Source organism: Pelodiscus sinensis, chromosome 28, assembly GCF_052426305.1.
Source record: "Pelodiscus sinensis isolate ZL-2025 chromosome 28, ASM5242630v1, whole genome shotgun sequence".
NCBI classification, from domain to species: Eukaryota; Metazoa; Chordata; order Testudines; family Trionychidae; genus Pelodiscus; species Pelodiscus sinensis.
In genome coordinates this window covers 14,889,404-14,901,614 of record NC_143079.1, presented here as the reverse complement: position 1 = coordinate 14,901,614, position 12,211 = coordinate 14,889,404, and the positions used below count along the sequence as shown (strand labels likewise).

At 47.3% G+C, this 12,211-nt stretch overlaps 1 protein-coding gene across 1 annotated transcript in view; it reads right to left on the bottom strand.

Annotated features, from left to right (window-relative positions):
• LOC102447598 (substance-P receptor) overlaps positions 1 to 12,211 on the bottom strand; it is a 117,199-nt gene that overhangs the window by 55,059 nt on the left and 49,929 nt on the right. Inside the window, exon 2 of the mRNA XM_006129102.5 lies at positions 10,516 to 10,710. Within this exon, the coding sequence (XP_006129164.3) occupies positions 10,516 to 10,710 (195 nt within the window). The remainder of the gene's footprint in view (positions 1 to 10,515; positions 10,711 to 12,211) is intronic.

Genomic DNA, 12,211 nt, shown 5'->3' with positions numbered 1-12,211 from the left:
GACCTGATTAGTCTAGTAGGCCTGGTCTATACGGGTATGTCTACACTAGCCCCCTAGTTTGAACTAGGGAGGCTAATGTAGGCATTCGAAGTTGCAAATGAAGCCCGGGATTTAAATATCTTGGGCTTCATTTGCATCTTCCCAGGTGCCGCCATTTTTAAATGTCCCTTAGTCCAAACTCCGCGCCCGCGGCTACATGCGGCACGGAGCAGGTAGTTCGAATTCGGATCTCTAATTCGAACTACCGTACACCTCGTTCCACGAGGAGTAATGGTAGTGCGAATTAGAGATCCTAATTTGAACTACCTACTCTGTGCCGCGTGTATCCGCGGGCGTGGAGTTCGGACTAAGGGACATTTAAAAATGGTGGCGCCCGGGAAGATGCAAATGAAGCCCAAGATATTTAAATCCCGGGCTTCATTTGCAACTTCGAATGCCTACATTAGCCTCCCTAGTTCGAACTAGGGGGCTAGTGTAGACATACCCTACTAGACTAGGCAGGTTGGCTAAAGTACACAATCCAGCTAGGCAAAATGTGTTGCTGAAGTCGGCTTACCTTAAGCTGAGCTGCTGCGGCGTCTACACTGCGGGAGGCCAATGGGAGCACACACTCCCACTGGCTTCCCTTACTCCTTGCAGAATGACGCTGGCAGGGGTTGTCCTCAGCATTTGATTTAAGGGTCTACATTAGACCTGCTAAATCAAACGCTAGATTGACCTACGGAGGGTCAACCTTCTCCGTAGTGTAGACATGCCCTAATTAGGGTCTACACAGCAGGGCTAAAGTCGAAGTAAGCTACGCAACTTCAGCTATGTCAATTGCGTAGCTGAATTAGAAATAGCTTAATTCGGCTTTTGGCGCTGTTCTACACAGTAGGAAGTCAAAGGAAGAACACTCTTAGAATCTAGGGTTGCCAGAGGGTTTAACAAAAAGTACTGAACAATCTCCCCCCCCTGCACCCTCCCCCCCAAAAAAGCACCGGGGAAAAATTCTGTTTGAAGAAAAGAAAGGGGGGAGAGCAAAGTTGTTAAGCAAAAGTTGCCCTACTCCCTCCAGTTTGGGACCACACACTAACCACCAATGCCCCTGAGCCAGGCCCCCCAGTCTCCCCATCCCAATGCATTCACCCTGCCTCAGACCCAGGCTCCCTACTGCCCCCCCATCCCAATGCACTTCCCCCTCCCCCTGAGGCAGGCATCCCTAGCGTCAGGAGCCCCCGCTCCAATCTGACTTTTAAAGTGGCTGCTCCTGCCGCCCAGCCTGGCTGCCTCAGCTCGCACTGTAGAGAGAGGGAGGCATCACATGCCCAGATCCTGGTCTTTGCTGGTCATGTGGGCCAAAGCAGCGTGTGCTCCATTCCCACCCCAGCCCGGCACCCCCCTAGCGTAGCGCCCAGCAACTGCCCAGTCCTACCCCCCCTTTGCTAGACTCTGCTGCGCTCCTCATTCACTGCCCCCGCCAGACGCGGCAGGGGAAAATTGTCCCCACCAGGCTTCTGTCATAAGGAAACAGGAAATACGGGACATTGCACATGTCCGGAATTTCCTGGGTTTTTTTGCTGAATGGAGCCCGCAAATACTGGACTGTCCGGGTGAAAACTGGACATCTGGCAACCCTCTTAGAATTATAGAATCATAGAGTTGGAAGAGACCTCAGGAGGCCATGAAGTCCAGCCCCTTGCCCAAGGCAGGACCAATCCCAACTAAATCAACCCAGCCAGGGCCCTGTCAAGCCGAGACCTAAAAGCCTCCAGGGACGGAGATTCCACCACATCCCTAGGTAACCCAGTCTTCCTTCAACTTCCGTTATTCCTCATGAAATGAGGGTTACAGGAGTTGGAGTAAGAAGTCCTCCAGCTCGACATTATTTCTAAATAAAGGCTTGTAGTGCAGACACACACTATGTTATTTCAGAATCACATTATTCCGAAATAACACTGCTGTGTAGACATAGCCTTAGTGTCCATGTATGGAATAAGTATTTAATAATGGGTTCTTCAATCTACCAGAGAAAGAACTAACACAATCCAATGGTTAGAGGTTGAAGCTAGACAAATTCATACTGGAAATAAGGTGTAAATTGTTAACAGCTAGAGTAATTAACCATTGGAACAATTTACCAAGGGCCATCTACCACTGGCAAATTTTAAATTAAAATTGGATGTTTCCCTACAAGCTCTGCTTTAGGAATTAGTTTGAGGAAGTTCTCTGGCCCGTATGACTAGATGACCTTAAAGGTCCTTTCTGGCCTTCTGCAAGACTGGCCCCACGGATGGGGCCATGGAAGTTTAAAGGGCTGATTTCTACTGCTTAGGGCTGGGTTGATGGTTTAGAAATAGATTGTTCATGCCTTGTGGAAAATTCCTACAGAAGTTTACATAGGGAGCCAACTCCTTTCTCTTATCCGTGCTGAAGAATTTAAAAGAGAACCCTATCCTGCTGTAACATTTTACAAGATGGTTAAAATACCCTTTGGAGGGAGCTCATTTGTTATTGAAAAGGTTTTTCAGTGTTTCTAATATAAATCTATTGGCTTTCCCCACCAACTTTAGTTTGATAAGCAAAGCATGCCTGTCCCAGAGCCTTCTGTGAGCTTCAGTTCAGCAGGTCCCTGAACCCCGCATGGCAATGTCATAATGCTGTCATAGCACTCTTGAGGAGCCCATACAAGCCAAGGGAGCATAACTGAGGGTATGTCTACACTACAAAGTTAGTTCGAACTAACGGACGTTAGTTCGAACTAACTTTCATAGGCGCTACACTACCGCTCCGTTAGTTCGAATTTAATTTGAACTAACGGAGCGCTTATATACAAATGCGAGAAGTATGGGTAATAAGCAGGAAGAACTGGAATTGCTAACCAATAAATACAACTATGATATCATTGGTATTACAGAAACCTGGTGGGATGGGACGCATGATTGGAATATTGGTATGGAAGGGTACGGCTTGCTCAGGAAGGACAGACAGGGAAAAAAGGGAGGAGGGGTTGCCTTGTATATTAAAAATGTACACACTTGGACTGAAGTGGAGATGAACGTAGGAGATAGCTGTGTAGAGAGTATCTGGGTTAAGCTAAAAGGGGTAAAAAACGAGGGTGATATCATGCTAGGAGTCTACTACAGGCCACCTAGCCAGGTGGAAGAGGTGGATGAGGCCTTTTTTAAACAATTAACAAAACTATCCAAAGCCCAAGATTTGGTGGTGATGGGGGACTTCAACTATCCAGACATATGTTGGGAAACTAACACAGCGAGGCACAGGCTATCCAATAAGTTTCTGGACTGCATTGGAGACAACTTTCTGTTTCAGAAGGTTGAAAAAGCTACCAGAGGAGAAGCTGTTCTGGATTTGGTTTTAACAAATAGGGAGGAACTAGTTGAGAACTTGAAAGTGGAAGACAGTATAGGGGACAGTGATCACGAAATAATAGAGTTCATGATCTTAAGGAAAGGTAGAAGGGAGACCAGCACAATTGAGGTTATGGATTTCAGGAAGGCAGATTTTGATAAGCTCAGAGAACTTGTAGGTAAGGTCCCATGGGAAGCAAGACTGAAGGGAAAAACAACTGAGGAGAGTTGGAAGTATTTCAAAGGGACGTTGTTAAGGGCCCAAAAGCAAACAATTCCGCTGTGTAGGAAAGATAGAAAATATGGCAAAAGACCAGCTTGGCTTAACAAGGAGATCTTGCACGATCTCAAAATAAAAAAGGAGTCATATAAAAAATGGAAACTAGGACAACTAACAAAGGATGAATATAGGCAAGCAACACGGGAATGCAGGGGCAAGATTAGAAAGGCAAAGGCACAAAATGAGATCAAACTAGCTACAGGCATAAAGGGAAACAAGAAGACCTTTTATAAATACATTAAAAGCAAGAGGAAGACCAAGGACAGGGTAGGCCCACTGCTTAGTGAGGAGGGAGAAGCAGTAACAGGAAACTTGGAAATGGCGGAGATGCTCAATGACTTCTTTGTTTCGGTCTTCACCGAGAAGTCTGGAGGTGTGCCTAACGTAGTGAATACAAGCAGGGAGAGGGTAAGTTTAGAAGATAGGATACACAAAGAACAAGTTAAAAATCACTTAGGAAAGTTAGATGTCAGCAAGTCACCAGGTCCTGATGAAATGCATCCCAGGATACTCAAGGAGCTGATAGAGGAGGTATCTGAGCCTTTAGCTATGATCTTTGAAAAATCATGGCAGACAGGGGAGATTCCAGAAGACTGGAAAAGGGCAAATATTGTGCCCATCTATAAAAAGGGGAATAAGAACAACCCAGGAAACTACAGACCGGTCAGTTTAACGTCTGTCCCAGGGAAGATAATGGAGCAGGTAATTAAGGAAATCATATGCAAACACTTGGAAGGTAATAAAGTGATAGGGAATAGCCAGCATGGGTTTGTGAAGAACAAGTCATGCCAAACTAATCTGATAGCTTTCTTTGATAAGATAACGAGCCTTGTGGATAAGGGAGAAGCGGTGGATGTCATATACCTAGACTTTAGTAAGGCATTTGATACGGTCTCGCATGATATTCTTATTGATAAACTAGGCAAATATAACTTCGATAGGGCCACGATAGAGTGGGTGCATAATTGGCTGGATAACCGTAGTCAGAGAGTTGTAGTTAATGGTTCTAAATCCTGCTGGAAAGGGATAACAAGTGGAGTTCCTCAAGGGTCTGTTTTGGGACCCGTACTGTTCAATATCTTCATCAATGATGTAGATATTGGGATAGAGAGTACGCTTATTAAGTTTGCAGATGATACCAAACTGGGTGGGGTTGCAACTTCTTTGGAGGATAGGGACTTATTTCAAAATGACCTTAGCAAGTTAGAGAAATGGTCAGAGGTAAACAGGATGAAGTTTAATAAAGAGAAATGCAAAGCGCTCCACTTAGGAAGGAACAATCAGTTCCATACATACAAGATGGGAAGCGACTGTCTAGGAAGGAGCATGGCGGAAAGGGATCTAGGGGTCATAGTGGACCACAAGTTGAATATGAGCCAACAGTGTGATGCTGTTGCAAAAAAAGCAAATATGATTCTAGGTTGTATCAACAGGTGTGTTGTAAGCAAAACTCGTGAAGTCATTCTGCCGCTCTACTCTGCACTAGTTAGGCCTCAGCTGGAGTACTGTGTCCAGTTCTGGGCGCCACATTTCAAGAAAGATGTGGAGAAATTGGAAAGGGTACAGAGAAGAGCGACAAGAATGATTAAAGGTTTAGAGAACATGACCTATGAAGCCAGGCTTCATGAACTGGGCTTGTTTAGTTTGGAAAAAAGAAAATTAAGGGGGGACATGATAGCGGTTTTCAAATATCTAAAAGGGTGTCACAAGGAGGAAGGCGAAAATTTGTTCCTCTTGGTTTCTGAGGACAGGACAAGGAGTAATGGGCTTAAAGTGCAGCAGGGGAGGTTTAGATTGGACATTAGGAAAAAATTCCTAACTGTCAGGGTGGTCAAATATTGGAATAAATTGCCAAGGGAGGTGGTGGAATCTCCCTCTCTGGAGATATTTAAGAACAGGTTAGATAGACATCTGTCAGGGATGGTGTAGACGGAGCTTGATCCTGCCTTGAGGGCGGGGGGCTGGACTCGATGACCTCTCGAGGTCCCTTCCAGTCCTATTATTCTATGATTCTATGAAACTAGGTAATCCTCATTCCACGAGGATTAAGCCTAGTTCGAACTAGCTAGTTCGAATTAAGGGGTGTGTAGCCCCTTAATTCGAACTAGTGGGAGGCTAGCCCTCCCCAGGTTTCCCTGGTGGCCACTCTGGCCAACACCAGGGAAACTCGTCTGCCCCCCTCCCGGCCCCGGACCCCTTAAAGGGGCACGGGCTGGCTACGGTGCCCATGCCAGGTGCAAGCCTGCCAGCACCCAGCCAGCAGACCCTGCACCTAGCACGGATCGAGCCACCCACCCGATGCCCCCCAGCCCTCTCCCCCTTCCCGGGACCAGGCTGGTGGCTCCCGGGAGCTTGCCCAGGACCGCAAGAGGCGGGCACCCGCCTGGGCTAGTGCGGACATCGTGGACCTCGTCCACGATCTCCGCACTAGGCACAGGAAAGTGGCCGGCTAGGGCAGGAGAGCTGCCAGCCTGGCCACCCAGGAGCAGGAGTGCAAGAGAATCAAGGTGGTCCACTGAGACCCCCGACCCTGAGCCCTGAGCTTACAATGGCCATCCTGGGTCAGACCAAAGGTCCATCTAGCCCAGTAGCCTGTCTGCTGACAGCGCCCAACCCTAGGGACCCTGGAGGGGATGGACCGAAGACAGTGACCAAGCCATTTGTCTCGTGCCATCCCTCTCCAGCCTTCCACAAACCTTGGGCAAGGACACCACTCCTACCCCCTGGCTAATACCACTCCATGGACCCAACCTCCATGACTTGATCTCACTTCCCTTTAAACTCTGTTCCAGTTCTAGCCTTCACAGCCTCCTGCAGCAAGGAGTTCCACAGGTTGACTCTTTGCTTTGTGAAGAACAACTTTCTGTTACTAGTTTGAAGCCTGCTACCCATTCCTTTCCTTTGGTGTCCTTTAGTCCTTCTTTATGGGAACTAATGAAGAACTTTTCTGTATGCACCGTCTCCACCCAACTCCTGCTTTTAGAGACCTCTATCCTGTCCCCCCTCCGTCTCCTCTTTTCTAAGCTGAAAAGTCCCAGTCTCTTTAGCCTCTCTTCATATGGGACCTGTTCCCAACCCCTGATCATTTTAGTTGCCCTCCCCTCTCGCAGCCTCTCTCTTCCCCTCTCCCACCTCCTTTTCCCAGTCTCCCCCAGTTTTGTTCAATAAAGACAGCTTCCATTTTGGAAGACACGTTATCTTTATTTTGTACATCAAGAAGAGGGGCGAGGGAAGGGTAAGTGGAAGGAGGTGAGGGAGGAATGGGGCATGAGCTCCCGATGGGGAGGACTGGGCTGGCTCTGTGGGCTTCTGGGGGTGGAAGCTCTCCTGCAGCCCCCCAATTGCCCGCTCTCCCCAGATGGAAGCCTGCGGCAAGTGCAGCCGGGCTGATGGCTGAGTGCTGTGATGTGCCCAGTGTGGGCACTCCAAGCCAGGACTGCTTTGCAAGAGGGGCACCCCTGAGAACTGTCTGTCCGGGGTGGGGGTCGGGACCCTTTAAGCACAGTCCTCGGCTAGCCTGAGACAGCATCTCCACGCTGTAAGTCCTCCTCTGATGCCCTGCCGGCACTGCTTCCGGCCATCCTTAAGCCCGGTTCAGGGTCCACTTAATGTGGACATGCTAGTTCGAATTAGCAAAACGTTAATTCGAACTAGTTTTTTAGTCTGGATCCGTTAGTTCGAATTAGCTTAGTTCGAATTAACTAATTCGAACTAAGTTAGTTCGAATTAACGTTGTAGTGTAGACATACCCTTATAGAGTAAGAGAGGGTCAAGTATATTGAGAAAATGGCAGGTGTTATCGCATAATCTTGGTCATAAGAGCTGGAAAGGACCTTTTCAATCAGCCATTCTCTCTCTCCCAGACAAGGCAGAGCTGTTCTGTACAGCACTGTGTGGTTGCTAAAACTTGCCTGGCCTTCTTTCTGGGGCTTTTCCACAGTCCCATATTCCTCATGACAACAAAATATTTCCTTTTCCTAACTTTGAGCTATTGCTCCTAGCTTTCTTCCCGGAGCTCACCCTAGCCAATTCTTCTACCTCTTCAATATTTACTTGCAGACGGTTCTCACTCACCTTTCAGTCATTGCTTAGCCAAGCCAGTCAACCTGTGGAACTCCTTGCCAGAGGATGTTGTGAAGACCAGAACTTTAAGAGTGTTCAAAAAAGAGCTAAATAAATTCATCAAAACTTATTAGTCAGGATGACTAGGAATGGTATCCCTTGCCTCTGTTTGTCAGAGGATGGAAATGGGTGACAGGGGAGGGATCACTAGATGGTTCCCTGTTCTGTTCACTCCCTCTGAGGTATCTTGCATTGGACACTGTCAGAAGACAGGATGCTGGGCTAGATGCACCTTTGGTCTGACCCAGTACATCCGTCCTTAGGTTCTTCTATTCTTACGATATCCATACCAAACTCGTTGCTTAGCCAAGATAGCCATACCAACATCTTTTCATCTCTCTTTCTTAAATCCAGACCCTTAATTATTGAGTTACTTGCCCCTGAATTTCCCCTATTTTGTCAGCGTCTTTCTCATAGAGTGCATCCTGGAATTGCACTCGCTCTATAAAGCATTTTAAGACACAGCTCATATGAAAGGTTCCATACAAAACGAAAATGTATTAAACTGCAAGCATAAATAAGAGCAATGAGGAATTCATCGGCAGAGACAGAATATCATGTCCTATCATCCCTTCAATGAAATTTCCATCATGGACTAGCGTTAGAAAAGATAAAGCTGCCGGGCGCAGCAGCAGCTCGGTGTAGCATTTTGATTGACAGTATCATATCCAATTTAATGTATACATCCATAAATTCTGAGATGACACGCAATAAGATTTTGTTACCTAGGGCCCTTATGCCAAATAGTTCTTTAATTCACAAATGCAACCAATGAGAACCTTAGTTGTGCTGAATAGCATAATCCTGGACATCAATAATCTGTGCTGGTTTTGTTCATTTTAGTTTTTATCACCAATTAGTTGTTTGTTCCCCCCAAGCTGATCACAGAATTTAAACTGTTGAAAATGCATCAAAAATTTTCCAACAGAATTTTTCCACTGGAAAATGTTGCTTTGTCTAAATATTCTGCCTAAGTATTCTATTCCTAAGAAAAATTTATATAGAGAAAAATATAAATGCAGTGTATAGACTATTTTTATCTCAGCTGAATGGAATGTTTTGATTTCTCATTTTGAAACAACTATTTTGTACCCCTAAGATTGGTGCAGCGAGTCAAATTTTTTCTTGGTGTCGCTCTGCTAGAAATAGAATATGGATAAATGAGACCCAATTAGTTCAGCAGGGATAAAAAACATTACCAGCAAGCACATCTTCGTCTTGATCAGCCAATATGACTTTCTTGGAGGTCAAGCTTGGTCAATACTTGTATGGGAGGCTTCAGAGAAAACAACCTATTGTTCCATATTGATATCATTTCCCTCTGTCCTATTCCGCTGAGAGAGAATATTTAACATTTCTTGACCTTAAGCGTATGTACCTGGTCTGAAAGAGACAATAAATCTAGTGTTGTGTAAACTAAACATACAATGGATGTGGTACCATGGGATTTCTTAGGGTTTAGCTACATCCTTTCTAGAACTAAAAAAGAAAAATGAATAATTACTTTGACAGACCCAGGGCAGCCGACTACAATTGTTTGGTGGAGGGTAGACATGCCGGGAAGTGGGGGGACGCTTTTCTGTTCCCAAAATAAACTGCCAGAGACTGCTGCCACGTAATTAAGGCAGGTAAGCGCCCGAGGCTAATTAAGAGCTTTCCAGAAGCAGCAGGCTAATCAGGCACCTGCAGCCAATTTCAGGCCTGCTGGTGCTATTTTAAAAGGTTGCCCCTCAGGTAAGGGAGGGGGAAGGAGAAGAGTGAAGGACTGAGAGGAGGAAGTGTGCTGATGAGACCAGAAACAGTGAGCTGAAGCAGGAAAGATTCATTCAGTCGGAGGGAGTACTAGGAGAGTGTTTGGGGAAGTGGCCCAGGGAAAAGGCTGCTATATTGGGGATAGAGGGAAAAACATCATCATTTGTCACTACCTAGGCTCCCTGGACTGGAACCTGGAGTAGTGGGTGGGCCTGGGTTCCCCCCAACCCTCCCCACACCACTAAAGAGTCTGTTCCTGGAAAGGGAGGCCGGGATTACAGAAGGGTTTCCCCTGCTCCTTTCACTTTGCCAGTGATGGGAATGGCTCAGTGAGTTGGGACTCTGGCCTCCAGAAGCGATAAGAGGGAGGGGTCACAGCGAGCCTCTGAGGCATATCATAGCTGCCTACAAGAGCAGGGCCCACAGGGCATGGCCGGAGCTTTGCCAGGCTACTTGTACACTTCCATGCTGGGTTGTACATGGAATTGGAGGCTTTTGTTAGCCCAGAGGCTGGATGCTGCAGCGGCAAAGGCACTAGACACAGAGTTAAGAGCCCTGAATTTTGTTCAAGGCTCCACTGTTCTGTTGCCAGGGCAAGTCCCTTCCATCCTCAGTGGATGACGATAACCTCCTTTAAGCACTCTGGGAGTCTCACGTGAAGGAAGAGCGACAGTGTATGAGGGTTAAAATATTGCCACGGGGCTCAATCTTGCTTCAGGGCTCAGCAAACGTAGGGGCTGGATGCCATTTTCATTATGGAAGATAATAGTGGGAATGTTTGTGGGAGGATTCCGACCCCCTCAGACAGCGTGCAGCGGGCGACGTGGCTTGAAATCAGATGGGCGTATCCCGCCCGTGGTTGCTGGGAGCTTGGACCCGTGCCCATCTTTCTGCAGCTGTACATTTCACATCATTGTTACCCCTCTCTGGGATGCCTCCTGTCTGTGTCGCCTTTCCCCCTCCCCCTCCCTTCCTGCCTGGCTTTTCACCGCAGGAAAAGGAACGACTCACGTTTTTTCGTACACCTTGGTGTCGTGCTCCGGCCAGTCCACCAGACACACCATCCTGTTGACAACCTTTTCTGTCATCGCGTAGTAGCCCTGCGGGAACGCCAGCAATAAAGCCAGGAACCAAATAACGCCCACCACCACCTTGGTGGCTGTGGCTGACAACCTGGGTTGCAGTGGGTGGATAATTGCCATGTACCTACAACAGACAGGGAGAGAGAAGAGCTTTAAAAATGTCACAGTGCAAGGTGGGCAGTGAAAGACATGGGCCCTGATTCAAGGAGACTATTAAAATACTAAAGGAGCTTCTCTATGCAAGTAAAGGTAGGAGAATCTGGCAGGACAAGAAGAGCTGAGATCCATTTATTTCCCAAACGATTTCTACTAACGGGGGGTTGAACCCATGACCTGCAGGAGCTGAAGTAACATCTGTATGGACCAAGCAGCTGAAAGGAGATGCTACATACATGTTAGACATCCCTATCTACCCCACTCACCCGCCCCAGGACTACTGCATCTTGGCTTGCTTCATAGCAATTTGGCGGCATAAACTCGGTGGTTTAATTGTTAATTAAGAATTAACATTTTTTATTTCGAACGTCTCCTTGAATAGTTTTTACTACGTTGGGGAGGCTCTTGCCCACAGAGAGCTTGATTTCCCTTTCTAGTTCTAGCCAGTTTGGGATGATTTGCAGAAGTTCTTGGCATAATTTTGAGCGAGGAACCAATGTCACACCAGCAGCGAAACAGGCATGAATTGGTACAGAGGTGAAACAACCAACAGGGCACCCAGCTGACAGCTGTTTGGTGGCTTGTAAAAAGTGAGATCTTCATCCAGGTGCTGGTGGACTGGCATCCCTGGCACATCGTTATCTTTCCCATTGGTGCTAATGAGTAATTTCAGCAGAGAGACCAAGGGATGAGGCTGCAGGTACTTTAAGGGTTCCATCGGGGTAATTAATTGGAGCACCCATTAATTTCTGCCTGCGCTACACCCCTGAGAATCGGAGATGTTATCCCCATTGTATGGATCATGAACTGAAGCCCAGATATCATCCCATAGTGAGACGGAGCTGGATTTTAAAGGTATTTAGAAGGGGTGAAGGTACTCGATGACCTCTCGAGGTCCCTTCCAGTCCTATTATTCTATGATTCTATGATTCTAAGGTAACTTACATTTCTTATAGATACTGTTGTACTGCAACACTCCCTGGGGCAGAGGGGTCAGGACAGGGCATGGGGGAGTGAGATGACAGTACCTGTGAGAAATGTAAGTGTGGGAGGTTCAGGCCAGGGGACTAGGGGAGTTCGTGGCAGGGAGTGGAGGATAGTGTTCCCTGTAAGCTGAGCACATGGGCAGCTGCCCACAAGAAATTCAGATGCCACCCACCTGATTAGCAGAGTGTCCACAGCCAGCACCACGTGTGTCTACTGGTGGTGCACCTCTACACATGCCTCGGTGCATAGAACAAAATTTATTCTGCCCATGGGTAGAAAAAAAATGGAGGGAATGTTGATTGAGGTGTGGGCTGGCTCTGGGTGGGGAGTGCAGCCATGGTGCTGCCCAGTCCCCCAGGGCTGCCTGAGCACCGGGGTTGGCACTTTAGGTGCACTCTGGCCACACCACCCAGGTGGTGACGCAAGTGACTTTTGTTGCTACACCAGCAGCATGCGGAGCCCCACCCCCAGCCTCGTACCAG